The sequence below is a fragment of the Rhagoletis zephyria genome, unplaced genomic scaffold, assembly GCF_001687245.7.
Source record: "Rhagoletis zephyria isolate East Lansing unplaced genomic scaffold, Rhagoletis_zephyria_1.1 Rzeph_scaffold_00152, whole genome shotgun sequence".
NCBI classification, from domain to species: Eukaryota; Metazoa; Arthropoda; class Insecta; order Diptera; family Tephritidae; genus Rhagoletis; species Rhagoletis zephyria.
The window spans coordinates 170,441-194,279 of NW_016157236.1; the positions used below are offsets into that span (position 1 = coordinate 170,441).

General features: G+C 37.2%; 1 protein-coding gene across 1 annotated transcript in view; it reads right to left on the reverse strand.

Annotated features, from left to right (window-relative positions):
* Positions 1 to 23,839, reverse strand: part of LOC108383084 (neural-cadherin) — a 198,968-nt gene that overhangs the window by 126,300 nt on the left and 48,829 nt on the right. Inside the window, exon 6 of the mRNA XM_017639472.1 lies at positions 9,610 to 10,933. Within this exon, the coding sequence (XP_017494961.1) occupies positions 9,610 to 10,933 (1,324 nt within the window). The remainder of the gene's footprint in view (positions 1 to 9,609; positions 10,934 to 23,839) is intronic.

Sequence of the window (23,839 nt, forward strand, 5' to 3'; positions counted from 1 at the left end):
CAACGTCATTTTACACAGCCGTATGAGTTTTGAGGGGATGCCAAATTCAGACATAGCGGCGTATAGGCAACTCCTTTTAGTCGACAAATAGGTGGTGAGTGTCGATCTTTTTCTCGCGGGTCTTTTCTAAGGTTTGGCGTATTGTGAATACCTGGTCTATGGTGGATTTGCCAGGTCTAAAGCCACACTGATAATCAATAAGTTCATTGACGGTGGGCTTCAGTCTTTCACACAATACGCTCGATAAGACCTTGTAACCTATGCTTAGAAGGCTGATCCCGCGGTAGTTGGCGCGAATGGTGTGGTCACCGCTTTTGTGGATTGGGCAGAGCACACTTAAATTCCAGTGGTCTGGCATGCGTTCATCTGACCATATTCTGATTAAGAGTTGATGCATGCACCCAGGGGCGCACCCAGGAGTATATTTTAGGGGGGGTTTTATATTTCTGAAGATATATCACCGGAAAATACTGAAAATTTGATTCAGATAATACCCTCTTTAAAATACATTTATGCAAGTTTTATGTACAGTATGTAATAAATAAATAAAGGTTTTATAATTCATAAACTGCACTTTATTTACAGATTAACAGAACTCAAACGCTTTTAACCGACTTCAAAAAAAAGGGAGGTTATCATCTCGCCGGAATACATAACTTTGGACTACGTGAACCGTTTTCAATAATCCTTTTTTATTAGAAAGATAGTGCCTCAAGGTCCCGTAATTTGTTTTAGAGATCCGATGATTAGATCATGAAGAAATTAACGGTACCCCTAAATTTGAATATGAGAATTGAAGTCGGTTGTGTTCTTTCCTTAAAAACTACTTGCTTAATAAAAAGTTCTACAAACCCAAGTTGCGCTCAACTTTCAAAAGTACCTAATACAAAATTTTGAAAAAGAGTCAGTATAAATAAATTTATTGATTCCATGAATTTTTGCACTTCTATGTTCATTTTTTCGATTTCTGGTTTTCGATAGAGATGGTGATTTTTCACGATTGCTAAATTTTTTTAAAATTTCAAATACCGAAAAAATTAACTGAACTCTCAAGAAAAACGAAAAATTCATATAAAACGACGGACGAGAAATGGAAAAGAAATTTTCTTCTACCAAAATTTCTTAAATCAGTTTGCAGCTCTCAAGAAAAAAAATGCTCGTATATTTATTCCCTCATGAAAATTTACAGCAAAAGCAAAGCGCGTTTTCAAGCAACAGAAATTATAATAAATATTTCTTATAATTTCCTTGAGAGCTGGATTCTTAGCTTTAAGATACAGATTGTATTTGAGGTTATTAGCTTTTGGGGGGGTTTGAACCCCAAAACCCACCCCTTGTGTGCGCTAATGCATGCACCTTATTAAGGCCTCGCCACCGTACTTGGATAGCTCAGCTTGCAGGCTGCCAGCTCCAGCAGCTTTGTTGTTTTTCAGCCGCGTTATTGCTATACGTACCTCGTCATAGTCAGGCGGTGGAACGTTGACTCCGTCATCATGGACTGCAGGCTCGGGTTCTTCTTCTCCACAACTTTCCATGCTGCTACCATTTAGTAGGGCGGAAAAGTGTTCCTTCCATAATTTAAGTACGCTCTGGACATCAGTTACTAGGTCGCCATTATTGTTCTTACAGGAGTTCGCCCGGTCTTGAAACCTTCCGTAAGTCACCTAACTCTCTGTTAAAACTTTCGGGCATTCTTCCTGTCGGCCAGCATTTCAAGCTCTTCGCANGGACTGCAGGCTCGGGTTCTTCTTCTCCACAACTTTCCATGCTGCTACCATTTAGTAGGGCGGAAAAGTGTTCCCTCCATAATTTAAGTACGCTCTGGACATCAGTTACTAGGTCGCCATTATTGTTCTTACAGGAGTTCGCCCGGTCTTGAAACCTTCCGTAAGTCACCTAACTCTCTGTTAAAACTTTCGGGCATTCTTCCTGTCGGCCAGCATTTCAAGCTCTTCGCACTCACGTATTTCGGCCTCTCTCTTCTTATTGCGGCAAATACGTCTCGCTTCCCTCTTCAGATCCCTATAGCGGTCCCACATAGCGCGCGTTGCGCCCGAACGCAGCGTGGCCCTGTAGGCGGCATCTTTTTTTCTGCAACTTCCTGACACCCCTCATCGTACCAGTTGTTCTTTCGGGCTCGCTGAAATCCGATTACTTCTTCAGCGGCGGTACTTAATGTGCGGGAAATGTGGTTCCACTGCTCGCATATGTCGGTTTGTTGAAGAGTGCTCTCTGAGAGCAGGTGTGAGAGTCGAGTAGCGAAAGCGCTGGCTGTCTGTTGTGATTACAGTTTTTCGACGTAAGCTTTCCTTGCATATTTGGGCGCACATTTTTTGCTGCACAGAGCCGGGTGCGTATCTTGGCTGCAACAAGATAGTGGTCCGAGTCGATGTTTGGGCCTCGGAGTGTGCGTACGTCTAAAACACTGGAAGCGTGCCTTCCGTCTATCACAACATGATCGATTTGGTTTCTCGTTTTTCGATCCGGAAACAGCCAGGTAGCTTGATGGATCTTTTTATGCTTGAACCTAGTACTGCATACTACCATGTTTCGGGCCCCGGCGAAGTCGATCAGCCTCAATCCGTTGTCGTACGTTTCGTCGTGGAGGCTGAATTTTCCGACGGTGGTTCCAAAGATCCCTTCCTTGCCCACCCTGGCATTGAAGTCGCCAAGCACGGGTTTGATATCATGACGGGGGCAGCGCTCGTACGTGCGCTCCAAGCGCTCATAGAAGAGATCCTTGGATGCTTCATCCTTCTCTTCCGCCAGGGCATGGGCGTAGATGAGGGAGATGTTGAAGAATCTCGCTTTGATGCGGATTATGGCTAGACGCTCGTCTACCGGGGTGAACGACAGTACTCGGCGACGGAGTCTCTCTCCCACCACAAATCCAACACCGAATTTGCGCTCTTTTACATGGCAGCTGCAGTAGACGTCGCAAGGCCCCAGACATTGCTTGCCTTTAACATTAAACTGTACTTAATTTTTGTTGTTTTGCGAGCATATTCATCAATATTTTAGTGCTAATCTAAGCGCTTAAAATGGATTTTTTCTTGCTTATTTTCTTCGGCCCTGGTTATAACGCAAAACCACATTTCTGAACAATCAGTTGTATGGGAGCTATATGTTACAGAGTCAACCGATTTCGATGATTTTCGGAGAAAGTTAAGGTAATATCAAGAGACAGCCACGTGCAGAATTTTAGTAGAATAACTTAAAACCTGAGGTAATTGCTAACAAAAGAGTTAAAACTTAAGCAAATTTTCAAGTACCGTTATCTCGAAAACTGAAGACAATCTGGCTAAACGGGGGACACCATTGAATTCAAAAGGTCCCAGTTAAGTAAGATCAGCTATCAAAACCTTTGCCCAGAAAAAATTGAGCACAGTGACATAAACGACGAAAATTTCACTTTATTGTTGCTTTTCCATTATTGTTGTTTTTCTTTAGAAACGACCTCAAGCTCAATAAAAATGTTGAATGTAATTGTTATAAGGCCATAAATAAGAAAAACAAATAACTTAAGGAAGAGCACACATAAAAGTCAAACATTCTAAAAGTAGAATTATTAACACAAACCAGCAAAACCAACAACCAAATGATCAAGTGTGAATTGCAGCAGAAAAGCTGCGCTTGATTGTAGTTTGCTGACATGAAAAATTGGAAAAAGCAGCAACAGTTTATAAGACGAACTTAGGACAGTGCGTGGGCAACTGGCTGAGTCAGCTGGGGTCGTTGGATCGAATCCCACCGAAAAAGTCTGATAAGGAGATGTGGTGATCTCCGAAATAGCTATGACTTCTACCATTATTATAAAGATATGGTTGCTTTTCCGCAATAGTTTTTCATTAAAAACGACCTCAAGCTCAAAAAAATTGTTGAATATAGTTGTTACAAAATTAATAATTGTTAAAAAATAACAAAAACAGTTAAGTGAAATGAATTATTATAATACGGGTGTCAAACAGCGATGCCAATTTGCGGGGAATTCCCCGATTTTCGGGGAATTTGTCTCGTTGTGGCAAATCGGTGAATGAGCCACCTTCTGCGAGGAATTTTGCCTATTTAATTTTAATTAATTAAAGAACTTACCTAGAGTGCAGAATAGTTTTAGTAAAATTTTATTTTTTAGTCACAATTGCAGCTCTGCAAATTTCGCATTTGCAAACACTGTAGAAACATTGATGTCAGCAATAAGACGAATTTTATTCGCCTTGTCAGTAGAGTTGGGAAGTTCACAAACTAGTTAGTTCAATGCACTAGGTCATTGAATTGCTCGAACGAACTAGCTCGAATTTTTAAATGAACTATTTGCTCCAGGTTGCCGTTTTCTAATTTTGCTTCGCGGCGCCTAATAAGAACTTTTTCGTTGGCCAATGTAAAAGAGCGTTTAACCCTCTAGTGCCCAACTTATTTTAATAATAAAATTATCTTTGGGTTGGATTTGTGTTAAAAGTATAGGGTCTTTAACGAAAAAGGTCAGTAGTTTTCTGCTTAGACCGGGTTTTATAGGGACAAAACCTTAGACCACCTTCAGGCGGCCTTGGGAAAGAATGCCAAAAAAATCCCAAAGCAATTTTTGTTCATTCAGTGTAGGTACTACGTACGTTTATTAAAAGCAAAAATAGTCTGTAAAGTCAAAGTTTTTAGTTTAAGTTGAAACCACCAAAGCGCAGTATCCTCCTCACACATAGGCCAAGAATAGTAACGCTATGGTACCATATGGAATACTAATCCCTTTCGATGTCATGAGCTTTAACGATGGTCTTATTTTCGCCTGTGAGATCCCTGCCAAGCATGCGTAATCTTTCTCTATGATCTTGCAACTAAAATAGTGGTCCGATGCGTAAGCCAATAAAAGTCAACTCAAGCGCATAGATGTGCGTTTTCTGTTATAGGAGGGCCAAGAATCCTCGCTGTTCCACAGGATGAAGGTTTTTCCCGTACATTTGCTAAATGAGTCGTGTGATCTCTTGAATGTCGTTCAAACGAAGCAATTGATGTATAGCATTCTCAGTTTAAATGAAACTTTCTTCAAATTCAATGAAACCATTTTCAAACAAAGCGAAACCATTTTCAAATTAAATGAAACCTTTTTCAGATAAAGCGAAGCCTTTTTCAAAGTAATTGAAACTTTTTTCAGATTCATTGAAACTTTATTCAAATTAAATGAAACTTCTTTTTAAGAATGTTTCATTTAATTTGAAAAAAGTTTAATTTAATTTGCATAAAGATTCATTGAATCTGAAAAAGGTTTAATTCAATTTGAAATAGGTTTCGCTATATCTGAAAAAGGTTTAATTTAATTTGAAAATAGTTTCGCTTGACATGAAAAAGGTTTCATTTAATTTGAAAAAGGTTTCATTTAAACTGAGAATGCTATACATCAATTGCTTCATTTGAACGACATTCAAGAGATCACACGACTCATTTAGCAAATGTACGGGAAAAACCTTTATCCTGTGGAACAGCGAGGATATGTACATAGGTGAAAACTGCCTTTAATTCTATACATTAGTTTTTGCGCGATGCGCTTACAAACATGTTGCTATACAGACAGACAGAAAGACCAAAAGTCTAAAAATTGTTGATTTGGCTTTGGTTGAGCTAGGGTCATTCTTTGTAAAACAGGAAAACGACATAAATGCTAAAATGCCCTAATGATCTCTATTTCAGTGGTAAACTCCTTTTCAATGGCAACAATCTGTTGAAAAATATTAAAAAAGTAAAAAGTAATTGTAATTTTTGTCTATGGAAACTTCTATTTCATGCATAATTATTTTACACCAATCACAAGGACATGTCCCACCAGTCACAAATTTAAATTTTTTTTAATATTTCTATGAAGATTATATAAGCCTAAATTTTAATGAAAACGAAAGCGTAAAATTCATATTTCATAACACAAAAAAAATCGTTTGTTAAAATTAAGTGTTTTTTGGATACAATTCATCTCTGAGTTCACAAAGGTCAAATAGAGTTCTTTTCAGTGCCCCACCAGTCACATTCACTCAAATGATAGCTACATGAAACTAAGAAATCGTTTGATATATTTGTTAAAGCAGTTTTACGCATTAGTTATCGTTCTGTGTTAAAAAAAAATCTTTCGCTGCTGTGTACGTTCCGATGACATAGAAATAGTTCACAATTGATCACATTCTCGAGTAAAATGTCCCGGCAGTCACAATGGAATGGCCCTCTAATAAAACCCCTATTAATTTTTCATTAATATCTATTATGCACAGATATCGGCCTGTTACATTAGCGCACACAAGGGGTGGGTTTTGGGGTTCAAACCCCCCTTAAAGCTAATAACCTGAAATACAAACTGTATCCTAAAGCCAGCTCTCAAGAAAAATCACAAGAAATATTTTTTATTATAAAGCACTTTGCTTTCGCTGTAAATTTTCTTGAAGAAATAAATATACGAGCATTTTTTTCTTGAGAGATGCAAATTGATTTAAGAAATTTTGATAGAAGAAAATTCCTATTCCATTTCTTGTGCGCCATTTTATATGAATTTTTCGTTTTTTTTTGAGAGCTCTTAAAAGTTTAACTGCGAATGAAACCTAAAAATATGCAATGCATACTCACTTACTGAGTCTAAAAGAGTTTACAACTGATATGTCCTTAACAAGGACTCGAAGATCTAATTTGCCCACTTCGAATTCGTTCCACCAAAATTGCCTACATAACAAAAATTCAAGTTCATTTAATTTTCTCGGTACTCGAAATATTAAAAAAATTAGGCAATCGTAAAAAATCACCATCTCATTCGAAAACCAGAAACCAGATATCGAGGAAAATGAACATTAAAACTCTTTTTTTAAATTTTTTTTATTACTTTTGCAAGTTGAGCGCATCTTGTGTTTATAGAACTTTATATTAAACAAGTAATTTCAAATTACGGGAAGACCCTTGAGGTACCATCTTTCCGATAAAAAAAAGAATTATTGAAATCGGTTCACGTGGTCCAAAGTTATGCGTTAGCATACTATTCCGACGAATTGATAACCTACCCCTTTTTCGTAGTCGGTTACAAATGTTTGAGTTTTTTGGTAATTTTATGTAAATAAATGCAATTTATGAAACTTCAAAAAGTTTATTTATTTATTACATACTGTACATAAAACTTGCATAAATGTACTTTAATGATCATTTAATCTGAAGCGAATTTTCAGAAGTATAAACCCCTCCCAAAATATATTCCTGGGTGCGCCCCTGGCCTGTTACAATTTTATTATTCTCAAATACCTTCGTTTGATACCCATATGGTAACATTTAGGCTATCTTATCAATTTAACTGAATTAAATTTTTCAAATAGGTGGCAATCCGCTTCAAAAATATTTTCGAAAGTAAGCTTCCTAAACCTTTTTAGTTTAATATCCGTATTGCAATATTTCATTTATTTTACTAATTTAAATGAACAAAATTTTTCAAACAGGTGGCAGATCCCCTAAAAATATTTATTTATTTATGTTATCAATTCAATTAAATAAAAGTTTTCAAACAGGTGGCGTAGAAATTTACTTAAACTGAAATTTTCCAACAGGTGGAAACTCTCTCATTTTTTCTTCTATATTGTAAGTTAGACCTCTGGCGATACATAGGTGAAAACTTAATTCGATTCCATGCATTAGTAAATTCTAAATTCTAAAAAGCGTTTATTTGGCTTCTGTTAATAAGCTCTAATAAAAACCCTACATATTAATTTTTCTTTAATATCTGTTATGTACAGACATCGGCCTGCTACAATTTTATTTTAAGTACAGATATAGATTTCATTTATTTTATAAATTTAATTCAATAAAACCCTCCTAAAAAATACTTTCGGCAGTAAACTTTCGTAAACCTCTTCAGTTTGATACCCATATTGCAATATTCAATTTGACCTATAAATTAAATTAAATTAAAATTTTCAAACAGGTGGCAACCCTCAAAAGATATTTTCGACTGTAAGGCTTCTTAAGCCCCTTTCTTTTGACGGCCATAGTGCAATATTCAAATTTTCTTATCAATTTACTTAACCTACAATTTTCGAACAGGTGGCAACTCTCAAACTTTTTTCTTTCTATATTTTAAGTTAGACCTCTAGCAATACACGTGTGAAAACCGCATTCGATTCCCTGCATTCGTTTTGGAGTGATACGCGTACAAACATAAATACAGTCAAAAATTCTAGAAATGGTTGATTTGGCTTCTATTGCTCTAACAAAGACCCTCCATATTAGTTTTTCTTTAATATCTATAATGTACAGACATCGGCCTGTTACAATTTTATTATATGTATAGATATACATATTAAATAATGCAATTATTTATTCATTTATTATATATGAAATTATAATATTTTCATCAGCTAACATTAAATAATAATAATATATACATACATACATATGACTAATCTCAATCTGTATTTAAATTCAAGTGAGCCGAGTGGAAGAAAGTCCGTAAACTCCAGCACAAAAAAAAATTATCAAAAATCAACGGTAAATTTAAGTCACTCGAAACGTGCGCATTATTATACCTAAATTAAAAATTTACTTCTATAAATTCCGAGTAAAAATTTGAAAATTTTTATGCAATGTTTTTTTTTTAATTTGTTATATTTTTGTGAGTTTTGTCCAAAGTTTTAATTTTTGATTTATATGTTTGTCGTCTGTTATACAATAAGATATAGCTTTATAAGAAATTAGTGAAAAAATTTAACAATTAAATATTGTAAGTACATTCGTAAAAATTCAAGCAATTGAATTAAAAAATTCAAGTTTTTTTATGGAATTATGCCAGTGCGGGGAATTTCACCGAAAATCGGGGAATTTCGTGGAGACCAACGGCGAGAAAAATAAAATGAGTTGGCATACCTGGTGTCAAATGAAATACTCTTAAGAAAGCTTTAGTTTGGAAATAATTTCGATAATGGTTGCCACCTATTCGAAATGTCATATCGGTCTATCATGAGATCTGAACCGTTCTTTCGAATTTTACCTGTAGATTTGCAACAAGGTTTTATTTTTTTAAATTACAACTTTTTTAGCAGCGTCTTGGAAATTTGATGAAATGAATCACAGACATGTCGCGACACCATGCCAGACATCTCTTAAGATGAAATTTGGCACACGGATCGCTTATAACTCTGGCTAACATAAGGTTTTTGAAGAGGGCTGACACCTGTTTAAAAAGTTAAGTTCAATTTTGGCGTGCAATCATACATTGGTGAAGTAACTAGAACGAGGAGAAATATTTTGGCACTGCTTTGTTTGAAAATTTGCTTATAAATTTTGACTATAAGGCAGTCGAATGTCAGAAAATAAAGCGAGAAAGCTGTTTTATTACGTCACCTGTTTATTGCGCCATGGCTTCTTCCATTTACTTTGTGTTGTCAGAGAATCTGAAGCACACAATTGATTTACAGCATTAAAAATTCTAGTCTCTGTGATAACTTTAGCAAGATATAGTTTTTTTTACATTTTAGGAAATTATCTGACTTAACACTAACCCCATTAAAAAGGAAGGAAGAAGGCATTAAAATAGGCACTGATGACCTGACTGACTAAACAACCTAACAAAAAATTTTATTTTTAACTAAATAAAAACACTTTACTCACTTTGGTCCTGTTCCACTTTGAAAGATGCCCTTATAATATCATCGGCACTGGGGTCCAACCTAAATTGGAATGGTGGCCCATTACTTTTCGAGCGATCATCATCGTCTGTAGCCAATATTTCCACCACTTTCCTTGGGGGCACATGCTCTGGCAATACCGGCCGGTAGTCCTTCAAGAATTTCGGTGCATTATCGTTTATATCCTGCACAATCACCGTAAGAGTGGCCGTAGCCGTTTTTGGTGGTGAACCGTCATCAATTGCTAATATTTTAACTTGGTGTCGCGGCACTACTTCGCGATCTAGCGAGCGTTGTATTGTCACAGAACCATTTTGATTGATGGCAAATTGCCGCTGCCGATCTGAAGAACGATCGATCGAGTATGAGACTTTACTCTTGCCACCCTGATCGGGGTCGGTGGCCTTAAATTTCTCCAGCTCTGTGCCGACTTTGGTGTCTTCAAATACGGATACTTCTACATTGGCACGTTCAAAGTGCGGTTTATTGTCGTTGATGTCGCGCAATTTTACCACAACCCATGAGTAGGCTACATGGTATTTGTCGTTGTCGTTGTCTTCACCCTTATCATTGACTTGTATGCGGAAGCGGAAGCCATTGCTCTGTAGTTGGTCTTCGTAATCCAGAGGTTGCACGATTTTCAGCGAACCTGTGCCATCATTGTTGCGCACCATTGTAAACTTATCGGCGCCATAACCACTGTTGTCGATAACTTTGTATTGAAATTTGTTTGTTTCATCCTCATCGTGCACAGTTACTGTGAGTATAGGCATCTCGGGCAAAGAGGTGCCATCCGTTTCATCAACTTCGGTGAACCACTCGTCTTTCGTAAACTGCGGCGGCATATCGTTGATATCTTTTACACGTATTGAAGCCGTCCCCGTGCCCTTTAACCCCCCGCCATCCATCGCTACTACTTGTATTGAATAGTCCGGTGTGCGCTCACGATCCAAACAGCATACGGCAGTCTTGATGACGCCTGTGTCTGGTTCTATTTCAAATATCGGTGAACCAGTTTCCTCTTCAATCACATTCTTCTCAATGGAATATACAAGTTTCGCATTTGATCCTTCATTCGGATCATCATAGTCTACAGCTGTCATTGTCATCACCACCATGCCAGCAGTGCCGTTCTCGGTAACGTTGCCAAAGTAGACGCCTTGGGGAAAGATGGGGGCGTTATCGTTGATGTCCTTCAAATTAACTTGTACGTCAGCATAGCCCACTAGTCCCTCGCCTCCTTCGTCCTGAGCGAAAACTGTAAAGCGCCATTGGGGGCGTCCGTTTGGTTGATCACGATCCAAAGGCTGTGCGTTTGGAGAAGGGAAAGGGGAAAATATAAATTAGTATTCATATGTTTACTCGAAAGTATATTTGTATGTACATATGTAGGTATGTATTTAAATATAATGCAAATTTCGTTCAGGTTCCTTATGAACAAAGTGAGACAGCCTTTGGTAAAAAAACGCACTTGAGCAGGTATAAAAGAAGCGCACACATTTGGTATGGACGGAAACCCGCTTTTTGTTACAGGCATTTGTTCATAAAGTCATATTTCTTTGTTACGATCTGCAATGTCATTCTACGACAAAAGCGTGATTAGTGATTTGCGTATAAAAACCTATGTATGTATAATACAAAGTTTAACAACCGACTTTGCATTATCGGACTTTAAAGATTAAAGTATTTTGTGCAGCTAACATCAGCAGTAAGGCATATTTTTAAATAAAATTCACAAATCCATTTCTAGTGCTTTATACTACATAGTTCAAAAATTTTTAATTTGTTTAAAGCTTCAGACAACAATTTGTAATTATCTTATTTTATGCTTAAATGCAATTTTTAACCAATTGTTAGTAATTAAACTGCAGTACCTACTAACAAATTTTAGTTTTTGCATTTTTTAGAAACATCGCAACTTCGACATTGAACTTTAAAGTACCTTATCGTGTAGCATCATGTGTTTATGTTTGTTTTAAAGCCGGGATTTTGTTTTTTTAAATGCAGTTAAAATTTTCGCCGAAAGCAACGCGTCTACCGAAATTAATAGAGATTGATGACGATATTACTGAGATATTTTTTAGTAAATAAATACAACGCCGCATTACCAAAAATATTTACCTTTCTTATTTTATGCTTAAATGCAAGTTTGTTTACCAATCTTTTTATTGATGCTCCAGTAATTACTGGAAAAATGTAGTTTTGCATTTGTTTAGGCGCGACTGCTTACACCAAGCGCTTAAATGAATGCTATAAATACACTGCTGCATGTACAAACATTTCCTTTTTGTTATTGTGAAATTTGATCATATTTCATTAAGGAATTTATTTTAGGATCATAACAAATACATATTAGGGATGTTTCGAATGTCATATTTTTCACATTCGCGAAAGCGAATTTAGGAATAACATTAAAAAAGCTATAATCAACTTAGGCATCGTTTTTATTGATTAAAAATTTTGTAAATAATTAGAACATTGAACGAGTGCTTAACCTATACTGTGTTTTAATGTAGTATTTAGTCAAAGTTCAAAAGGGGCATATTATATTTCAAAAAAGGAATTTGGCTGCCTTTTCTCCGATGAGATGATTTCTTACAAGCTCGTATATAAGGCCGGCTGCACTGAACAATTGCTCACTTGGAACGCTGGCGGGTTGAGCGCTCAAATATTTGCGCGCCAGATCTGCCAATTTTTCGTATTTTAGTTTAGTTTTCCACCAACCGAGAGGATTTTCTCCGAGATGAGCTCGTGTTTGTTTAAGACTGGCCTTCAATAGAGCTTTAATTTCAAATTTTTTAATGTTTTCAGATTCTACATCCGAGCCTTCGCTTTCGCTGGAAGAATCTAACATTATGTCTAGGTTGCTTATAAGACTTTTAGCAGTACTTGTTGAAGGCCCATCAATGTTGCTTGGTATACTACCTAACCGTTGAGCGCCTGAAGCTAAAAGCCGGTTATTGTCCGCACCCTGGTCAGGCATTCTTACCGCCCAATTCTGTGTCTTCTTGATAAATTATTTGTAAAGGAAATTGTATCAAGATTTGTATCAAGTAAAAGCTCCCATCGCATTCTGTGTCGATATTTATAAAATAAAAAGCTCTACGATTTCCACAAGAGGGGAACTTATTTCATTGTCACATATGGAAAATATCAATTCAAAAGCAAAAAAGATTTTGACTGCCGTAGCCGAGTAGGTAGAGATGCCGGCTATAAATTCTGTGTGTTCCAGGTTCAAATGCCGGCACATGCAGTATTTAAATGATAGAAATAAATTTTATTAAAATTTATTAATATACAAAATTTATACATTTCACATGAAAGTTCAATTTGTCAATAGCATTTTCAATCTTGATAATTTAAAAAGGCTTTTGATTTCTGTGCTAGAATTCCAATTCTTGATATATAATAAAAAATTTACAAATTATAAAAAAATTGTATTTACCAAAATGCACAGAATCGGGCTGTTATGGCCATTTGATGCGAATGCGAATGTGTAAACCATTCGCAACATCCCTGATACATATCGCTAGCTTATAGTGAATAGTTGCTAACAGCCCGATTCTATGCACTTGATAAATTGAAAATCTTTATAATTGGTAAATTTTTTATTATTTATCAAGAATTGGTATTCTAGCACAGAAATCAAAAGCTCTTTTCTTGATAAATTATCAAGATGGAAAATGCTTTGACAAATTGAAATTTCATGCTAAATGCATAAATTTTGTATATTAATAAATTTGTTTCTAACAATTAAATACTCCATGTGCCGGCATTTGAACCTACTACACACGGAATTATAGCCGACATCTCTACCTACTCGGCTACGGCAGTCAAAAGCTGTTTTGCTTTTAAATTCATATTTTTCATATGTGACAATGAAATCAGTTCCACTCATGTGGAAATCAGTTCCACTAATGTGGAAATCGTAGAGCTTTTTGTTTTATAAATATTGACACAGAATGCGAAGGAAACTTTTACTTGATAAAAATCTTGATAAAATTTCTTTACAAAAAATTTATCAAGAAAACCCAGAATTGGGCGGTTTGTATATTAATAAATTTTTTTTCTAACAATTAAATACTCCATGTGCCGGCATTTGAACCTGAAACACACGGAATTATAGTCGATATCTTTACCTACCCGGCTACGGCAGTGAAAAGCTTTTTTGCTTTTAAATTCATATTTTTCATATGTGATAATGAAATCAGTTCCACTCATGTGGAAATCGTAGAGCTTTTTATTTTATAAATATTGACACAGAATGCGAAGAGAGCTTTTACTTGATAAAAATCTTGATAAAATTTCTTTACAAAAAATTTATCAAGAAAACACAGAATTGGGCGGTAAGTCCCTTTTCCCAAATTTTATTTATCAAGAATTGGTATTCTAGCACAGAAAGCAAAAGCTCTTTTCTTGATAAATTATCAGTATTGAAAATGCTATTGACAAATTGAAATTTCATGTGAAATGTATAAATTTTGTATATTAATAAATTTGATTCTAACAATTAAATACTCGCATGTGCTGGCATTTGAACCTGCGACATACGGAATTATAGTCGACATCTCCACCTACTCGGCTACGGCAGTCAAAAGCTTTTTTGTTTCTAATTTCATATTTTTCATATGTGACAATGAAACCAGTTCCACTCATGTGGAAATCAGTTCCACTAATGTGGAAATCGTAGAGCTTTTTGTTTTACAAATATTGACACAGAATGCGAAGGAAGCTTTTACTTGATAAAAACCTTGATAAAATTTCTTTACAAAAAATTTATCAAGAAAACACAGAATTGGGCGGTTCCTTTAAGTATTTTTCAAAACTTTGAATACAACATTTTGCGTGTTTAAAGTAAAGCAAAACTCTGTACGAATCAGAAGAACTCGATCTTTTTTAAAAGATTTCGTATTGTTTTGGCCTTATCCGAGTGTATTTCTGCTTGTCATAAACATACAATCGCCAGTCGGCGTAAACCTGTACGTCCCTCCCCTTTGTGTGACAACATCAAAGGGCACACCACAATTCGGAGCAGAAACTCGGCCAAACATAAACATATTTATGTACATATATATTTGTAAGCGCCAATATATTTGGGGTATTCACAACGTTGTCGTATTGTTGTATGTCGTAAACTTTCAACGCCTAAAAAGTATATTGGGGCATACTTAGGCTATTTCTAGGGCGTACCTGGCGGTAGGTATAAAACGCCCCCCTAATCCAGGGTGGCATGCGTCACCGTGCCTATTGGATGGTTTGCAGTCAGGGGGCTCTTCCAACTGTATTTTAACGGCGCCTCCCGGATACCTGTCCCCCTCCGGGAGTAACGGTGGACTTACCGCAGCACGGGGCTCTGCTGTGGCCGACCGTTCTTTCTCCTTACCTTTATACACGGTCGACGAACGGTTACGGCTCAGCAGGCGACCAAAGAACCAGATGAGTATGAATACAAATAATGAAGCCCGGGATTCCTACACGGGTAAAAATGCCGCCGACGGACACGGCGTTATAAATAGTCAAGATAAATCTTCGGTAGCCGCTGGATCGGTCCCGAAGAAGCCTTCACGGCCATTTAAATCGAATATTGAACCCAGCGTTGGTAGCTGCAAACCCTCGGAGGGTAGCGAGCTACTGGCGTCTGGGATGGCAACGGAGCCTACACGGCCGATGGACCTCTCGTGCCAGGCTTCCTCATTAAGAGCGGCAATGAGCACACCCATTGAGGGCAGCTCTAAAGCAGCTCCGGTTGGGGGCGTTACTGGCACCCGGGAGCCCTGCACGGGCAATAGGAATGCCCACCACAAGCCCCCAGTGGGGTCACAGTTGGCGAAGAAGTACCCTCGTCCCAGTGGTTCAGGGACAATTAAGCGAGTACGCCCAGCAGTGCGAGCGAAGCGGATCAGAAGAGCCGCTTCCAGGCTGCTGAAGAAATTCGCGGACAATCCGCTTCCCGAGAATATGAGGGATGTGGTTGAGAAGGCAAAGGGCATTCTGTCTGAAAGCCGGGAACGGACTCAGGAGAAGGGGGTCTTAAATAACCCTGAACCCACTCCCTCAGGTTCCAGGGAACTGGCCCCCAAAAGACAGCTATCGGCAGATGATGCCCACGGCCCATCGAAGAGGCCTAAAACCTCCAGCAAGAACAGCCCGCCAAACCATTCACGGGTCCCTCGGGCATTTAATGATATGACCAAGGACCATTTGGTTCTGGCTGTAATGGACAGGGGGCACCCGGAGGGAAACCTGATGCCGAGAATTGGAGGACTGTCCTTGTAGGTCTCTGCCGGGTGTATAAGGATATTCTCCAAAGGAATCCTGGCCCTGCTCCTGTCATTCGCGACGCTGGCGAAAGGTCGGCTCGGCTCTATAAGGAGGCCATATCTTCGCTTGGGGAACTGTGGCCCGGCGCTGACTTAGTGGCAGTGCATAGGGATGAAATCCCTTGTAGGCCGCGAGCCAGGGCATGGGTCCCGGAGGAAACCGCTAGTCAGCAGGGGATTCTGGAGATTATCCAGATCTCCAACGATACACTACCAGCCCTTGCTTGATTGGAGAGTAGTGAAGATCAGTGAGGTTAGGGAACAGCAACGTTATATTACCCTGGTAATTAACGAGGAATCTCTCTTGATCCTCGCTGACTGTAATGGAGTAATCAGCTACGGCTTTTACTCCATCACTCTCAAAACCCAGAAAGGGAATGAGGGTAAAATTCCTGAGCCGGGAAGCACCGCGAGTGAACCCGATAATCTGCCACCTGAAAAAGGCCTTATTTCGAGTAGGGCAGAAAACGCCTCGAGCGGTCCTGCCTCNTTATCAGTATTGAAAATGCTATTGACAAATTGAAATTTCATGTGAAATGTATAAATTTTGTATATTAATAAATTTGATTCTAACAATTAAATACTCGCATGTGCTGGCATTTGAACCTGCGACATACGGAATTATAGTCGACATCTCCACCTACTCGGCTACGGCAGTCAAAAGCTTTTTTGTTTCTAATTTCATATTTTTCATATGTGACAATGAAACCAGTTCCACTCATGTGGAAATCAGTTCCACTAATGTGGAAATCGTAGAGCTTTTTGTTTTACAAATATTGACACAGAATGCGAAGGAAGCTTTTACTTGATAAAAACCTTGATAAAATTTCTTTACAAAAAATTTATCAAGAAAACACAGAATTGGGCGGTTCCTTTAAGTATTTTTCAAAACTTTGAATACAACATTTTGCGTGTTTAAAGTAAAGCAAAACTCTGTACGAATCAGAAGAACTCGATCTTTTTTAAAAGATTTCGTATTGTTTTGGCCTTATCCGAGTGTATTTCTGCTTGTCATAAACATACAATCGCCAGTCGGCGTAAACCTGTACGTCCCTCCCCTTTGTGTGACAACATCAAAGGGCACACCACAATTCGGAGCAGAAACTCGGCCAAACATAAACATATTTATGTACATATATATTTGTAAGCGCCAATATATTTGGGGTATTCACAACGTTGTCGTATTGTTGTATGTCGTAAACTTTCAACGCCTAAAAAGTATATTGGGGCATACTTAGGCTATTTCTAGGGCGTACCTGGCGGTAGGTATAAAACGCCCCCCTAATCCAGGGTGGNACCGCTAGTCAGCAGGGGATTCTGGAGATTATCCAGATCTCCAACGATACACTACCAGCCCTTGCTTGATTGGAGAGTAGTGAAGATCAGTGAGGTTAGGGAACAGCAACGTTATATTACCCTGGTAATTAACGAGGAATCTCTCTTGATCCTCGCTGACTGTAATGGAGTAATCAGCTACGGCTTTTACTCCATCACTCTCAAAACCCAGAAAGGGAATGAGGGTAAAATTCCTGAGCCGGGAAGCACCGCGAGTGAACCCGATAATCTGCCACCTGAAAAAGGCCTTATTTCGAGTAGGGCAGAAAACGCCTCGAGCGGTCCTGCCTCTAGCCAAGAGGTCCAGGAGGGTCCCGTGGTCCCTCGTCTGTCGAAGGAATCAGACTCGGCATCAGAATCGGAAAGCGATACGCAATCCGCTTCTGGAGACGGGTCTGATTTCGGCCAATGGACGAGGGATTTTGAGAACTTGTTCCTGGCATCGGAAACGGAGGACCCCAATGACACTGTGGTAGAGGTGTACAAAGGGACCGCGCCAGGGGCCATGGATGGCGACAACTCCTTAAAGGCTGTGGATGAAGGTCCTTCAAATTAACCTTCACCACTCCAAAGCAGGCTCCGCAGCTCTGCTCCTGCACCTTAATGACAAAGGGGAGGAGCTAACTTTTATCCAAGAGCCCTGGGTTGTAAAAAACAGGGTCTGCGGACTTAACTCTAATGTGTGTCGGCCCCAGTGGCAGGTAAGATCAGAGCATGTATATTAATCAAGAAAACTATTTCTTATAATTTACTCACTCATTTTAGCGATGAAGACACGGTGAGCATCATTGTGGAGGGCAAATCCACCAAACTCTGGCAGGTCTCAACCTATATGGCTCACGATCGCCAAGACTGCCCCCCTGCTCGGTTACTGGACGTGGTGAAAGAGGCCAATTTAAGGAAGTTTCCCGTCGTGGTAGGAGCCGATGCAAACGCGCACCACTCGTTATGGGGTTCTACCGACATCAACCCAAGAGGTGAGTTACTACTTGACTTCATACTATCTTATGATCTAGCTATTTGTAATATTGGTAGTAGACCCACCTTTGTTACCTCAAACAGGGAGGAGATAATAGATATTACCTTCACGTCTAACTTTTTCTTGGAGAACATTAGGGAGTGGCATTCATTATCTGATCATATGTACCTATCATTCGAAATCTCTTTGGAATCTCCGGCTCCGATTTTGTATAGAAACAAGAGACGTACCGACTGGACTTTTTTTTAGGAGGGTACTATCGCAGTCTCTGCTCAATGACGCTTCTCTTCGTAGGCTCGGCTGCGATCAGTACCGCTCGTAATGCGGGTATTCCGCTATCATCCTGCAATCTTTGGCTGCAGAATAACTGTATCGAACGGGCAAATGTAAGATGGTCCGCGGAGCCCACGTGCAGGATAGCGAAACACATTTGGCCTTGGTTACATAAGCGTAGATCTCGCCCTCTTCCGCTTGGAGCAACCAATGCTCCGCCATGTTATTGGAATTCTCACCGGGCACTACCTTATGGGAACCCACGCTGCCAGGATGGGTTTGCAGCCAAATGATTACTGTAGTAGCTGCCGTGATTAGGAGGAAATCGTGAGCGTGGAGCATTACCTGTGCCACTGTCCCGCTTTGGCAAGAGCCCGTCGACGCTCGCTCCTTCGCTATTCTTTCGAGTGTCTGGCTGAACTGGACTCGGCCAGTATCTACGATTGGCTCAATTTCTGAGGTAGGAGGAGGGACGCTACGAGTCTCAAATATGTACGGATGAGGGCAGCCTGGATAACCTAACCTAACCTACGTACACAGTCAGCGTAAACAAACTCCACAGACTGATATACTTTATAAGATTCACAATGTTTTTCATGACAAATATTTTTCGGTAATTTTTAATAAAACTATAGTTCATTCTTATTATATTAAAGTCTCCAACTTTGTATGGATTTAACAAAAAAACTCAAATTTTAAAAACTTTTCACCAAAATTTCCAATCTTTTCATCAGAGTTTTTAAAAATTTTTTTACTGGCGCTCTTTCGCAATTTTTCTCATATAAAAATAATTTCGGGTATGTAGTATAAAATCGAATAGGCTACAAACGTGCGTACCAAGAGTTTTGCTTAAAAGGCTGATTGAAGTTTCGATGAAAAGTTTTTAAAATTGGAAAATTTTTGTGTAAAAATACCAGTTCATTAACTAGTATGTGCTAAAGCGACGGCCTACCATTTCGAACAACTTATCGATCAGCAACATCTGTCTTTGAATTGCCAAAACTAAAACTAATATGCAATTAATTGCTCTCCTCGCAAATGTCGGCTGTGGCGACGAGAGAAAACTATTAATTCTGCTTCTGAGATCTCAGGTTCGAGTCGGCATGGAGGTGATTAAAGTAGGGTTGCCAGATTTTTTTTTTGTGTGAAATCAGTACCTAAATCAGTACCTTAGCTTTTTTCGTGCTATAAAATCAGTACTTCTTAGTACACTTTTATTCAAAGCAAAATTATGAATGAATGTAATTAACAGTTAATACTTTCAAACGCCAGAGTACTTGTTTTTAATAATATTTTGGTATAAAAATAAAATGTGCATAGTTCACAATCAATGAAAATGTTATTCATTTGAGCATGAATGTACACATTAATAAATATGTAGCATAGAATACCTTTATAGTATCATTGTACACAGGAGCCAATAAATTATTTAATATTAAAGACATATTTGAATAGCAATTAAAAGAATTCTTTACATTTCATTTTAAAATTACATTTAATTTGGAGTTCGCTTTCAAAAGTTTTAATAAGTCAGGGTCTTTGTGCCCGGAAGTAAACTTTGTACTTACTTAAAAGAGGTGCTTCGTTTGAGTCAGTGTTGGCACTAATCGATTGATTTTTTAATCAATTAGTTAATTCGATTAAATTCAATCCGCTTAGAGTTAATCATGATTAATTTTAATCTGTTTAAACAATTAATCATAACCACGATTAAAAAAATTAATTTTTAATCATTAACTCTTAATTTGATTAAGTAGGTTTGATGATTAATTAATTTATGCTGGAATTTACCTGTGCACACCAAGCCAGTTAGTCGGGTATGGCTATGTCGGGTTTCCTCATCAATCTAAGAAATTTGGTGTACATTTTCATTTAGATCTATACCAACATACGTTTTACAAACTAGATTTCAATACCCCTCTGTACATGTGCGCTGCGTTGTAAAAGTTCCCAGTTTATGTATTACTAATAACAATAATTATAATTTTTCTTTTATTTTATGTGTTTTTTTGTAAGCGTAAAACACAAAATAGTTACTATAACTGGTGTTTGGTTCCAAATTCGGACAAACTATTTTAATTGGATTAAAGATTAATGATTAAAATTAATTAATCTTAATCGCCGCCAGCGATTAACGTTTAAAAAAAGTTTAATCATTAATCATACAGTTGATTGCGATTAAATAATTTTAATAGTCAATCGCGATTAAAATGTTAATCGTTAATCAGATTAACATTTTGCCAACACTGGTTTGAGTGCATTGTTGCCACTCACAATTTTTTCCCCTACCAAAAAACGTACCAACGGTTTCGAGGGTACCAAAAATTTTTTTTTTTTTCACACAGAATATTTTCTATAAAAATATAATTCGTACTATAGCTAAAAACATAAAAACGAAATTTCTAGACCCTGTTCAAAACTCATTTGTCCATCACTCCATTAAAATGAGTCTGGGTTTATATATTTACTCATTGAAAAGTCAAGAATGATTACGCCGTCCTGTCGACGATGACGTTTCTCAAGTAAAAGCAAACAAAGCCGAATAGGAGGATAAAAGAAACCGTCAGAGCAGTCAATTTTTTAATACATACTAAATTTTTAGAACGCGCTTTAGTTGTGTAAAATTGTAAAAATATATGATTTCACAAGACCAAAGCTGCGGTAGCATTCATGATTCAATAATTAGGGGCTCGATAAACAGTTGCCTCTCTCGCACCGCTCCCTTAGCAGTGGCACCATGTTGCTTTTTCGCAAATTTACTTGGAAAAGTGTAGCTTATGTGTGAAACAGAAGCATAAGTCTTTGTACAATATGTTCATTTGTATATATATATAAAGCACCTTTAACAGCGCTCTTACACGATATGTATTTGCATATATAAATGCTCTTTTTTTATCAACTCGTATGTACCATATATTAGAACGCACCAGAAAAGTAATATTTACCAGGGACCGCAAATAACGATTATCTTTGAAATTTCAATGCAAAAAATCACACTGAAAGGGAAATGCTACGTGATAAGGAGTAAACCAATATACATATTTCTTATTACTCGGAATATCTTCAGCGGCACTGATTTTTATTTTGATGTAGAATACGTCTTACGTTTCGATATGGAGGCTATGCTCAAATGTTGTAGTTGTAATTTTTAGAGCTTCACGAAAACTTATTGCTTAATGCGCGAGAACTAATGGAGTGATTTCAAAGAAAATTGCGCCCTTTCAAAGACAAAATTCCAAGCCTATCGACATATATATCTATGTAAGTCCCTGATTCGGTGTCTGTCGTAGAAACAACGGTAAATATTGGTTTATTTTGGGGTCAATTTTCAGCCTTTAAAGTGCTCTAGCAACTTATGATTGGCAGATATAACTTTAATTTTCGGGAAATAGGTTCTTTGGAGCAGTAGAAATATTATCGTGTATAAATTTTATATAAATTCAACAAATATCGAGCACTTAAAGTCAAAAAATTGTTGAAAAAATTTGCAAATTTTTTTTAATACCAAAATGATCGAAAACCGCTCGAATGATTTTGTTTTTGTTTTCTTTAATCAAAAATTCAGGCTTTTTCCTTTCGCTTGGTATATGGGGAGTATTAGTTGATATCTTCTACGTACGTTTATTTTATTCAAATATATGGGCATAAATGTTTTTCCATACAAAATCAGTTCGTCACCAATTCGCAAACACGTGCATGTGTGAAAAAAATAAAACTCAAAAAATAATCGTTATGTTTTGAGCAAAAAATAAAACTCAGATAATAACGATTAAAAAGTGATTTTTATAACAAAAGTTATAACCGTTACGGTCCCTGGTATTTACATATGCAAATACACATTGTGTAAGAGCGCTATAACTGATGAAAACATAAATTGTTTTTAAATTCGATGTGACATAAAACTGATAGTAGTTTTATTTAAATTTTGAGCCCCTTTTCAGTTTTTATACCGCTAAATAGCATATGAATTACATACATATGTGATTCACGTAGATATCTTAATATTTCGTTCAAAAATTTCCTGCAAATACATTGGAATTTACATAAGTAACTTCACTTCTAACTTCCTACTTTGCGTACTTTTCTACCCCGTCGTTCGTAAATGCAATCTTTTGTAAGGGAGTGTCAAGAATTATAGAATATCAAATTGTGCGTTGCCGGCGAATCTGACATTTCTCAAGTACAAGTAAACAAAGCCGAATAGGATGAAAAAAAGAAATCTTCTAGAATTTAGAATCTGTCTATGCGACAACTTTCACGTATTGAAAATTAATTGTATTGAAGCTCTCGTTTAAATTATTGGACTTTTTATTGACGAATAAATATAGAATATAGAAAAATCAAAAATATAGATGGAAATAATTATGTAATATACTTTTTCCTGTCACTTTTAGCGAAAAAATACCAAAATCAACGTACCAAGGTACCAAATAATTTTCAAAGTACCAGTTTTTGTACGAAAGTACCAAAATTGGCAACGCTGTTTGAGTGTATTATTGAAAAAAACAAAATTACATATATTTCCGACCTGTTGAAACGTACTTCATCCATATTTCTTCGGGGCTTTAATTACTTTTTTCAACTGCGCAAAAACTTTGAAAGGCTAAGGATTCGCTAAAAAGAGTATCTAAGACATCGAAATATGTATATTGTATGCAACATTTTGTTGCAATGTCAGTTAGTTGTAGGCAAAAGTCATTCAATTATTCAAATTTGTTGTTACTAAACTAAAAGTTATTTTCGAGATAACTAACAATACTCGACAAAAACACCCAGCCCTTTTTTAAATAAATTATACTCCACCATATTATCGCAACTTGCACCTAACGACTCGGCGAAATGCCCATAAAACGATTGATCATTTTGTTGTATTAATTTCTTGCGTATATCAAACATTATCTGGAATATGTCAACTTTAATAAAATTATTTTCTGCTTACTTCTTACAGTACAGTTAAAGAAGTTGAAACGTTGTATAAAACCCTTTAAAAAATCCCAAAGTATTTGGTTTGTGTAAAAAAATATTACACAAACAAAATACATGGGGAAAAATTACCGTACACCGACTTACCGAGTTGCAAGCTTGGTGGGAAGACCCGTTACAAATTTGTTTGCTCAGAATTCAAAATGCAGTACAAATCAGTACAAATTTTGAAAAATCAGGACAATAGCGTACTGATTAAAGAAATGAATAGAATCAGTACGAGAGTTGAAAAATCTGTACTATACTGATAAAATCAGTACATCTGACAACCGTAAAGTAAAGTAAGTCAATTATTTCAATTTAAATATAAAATAGAAATTGTA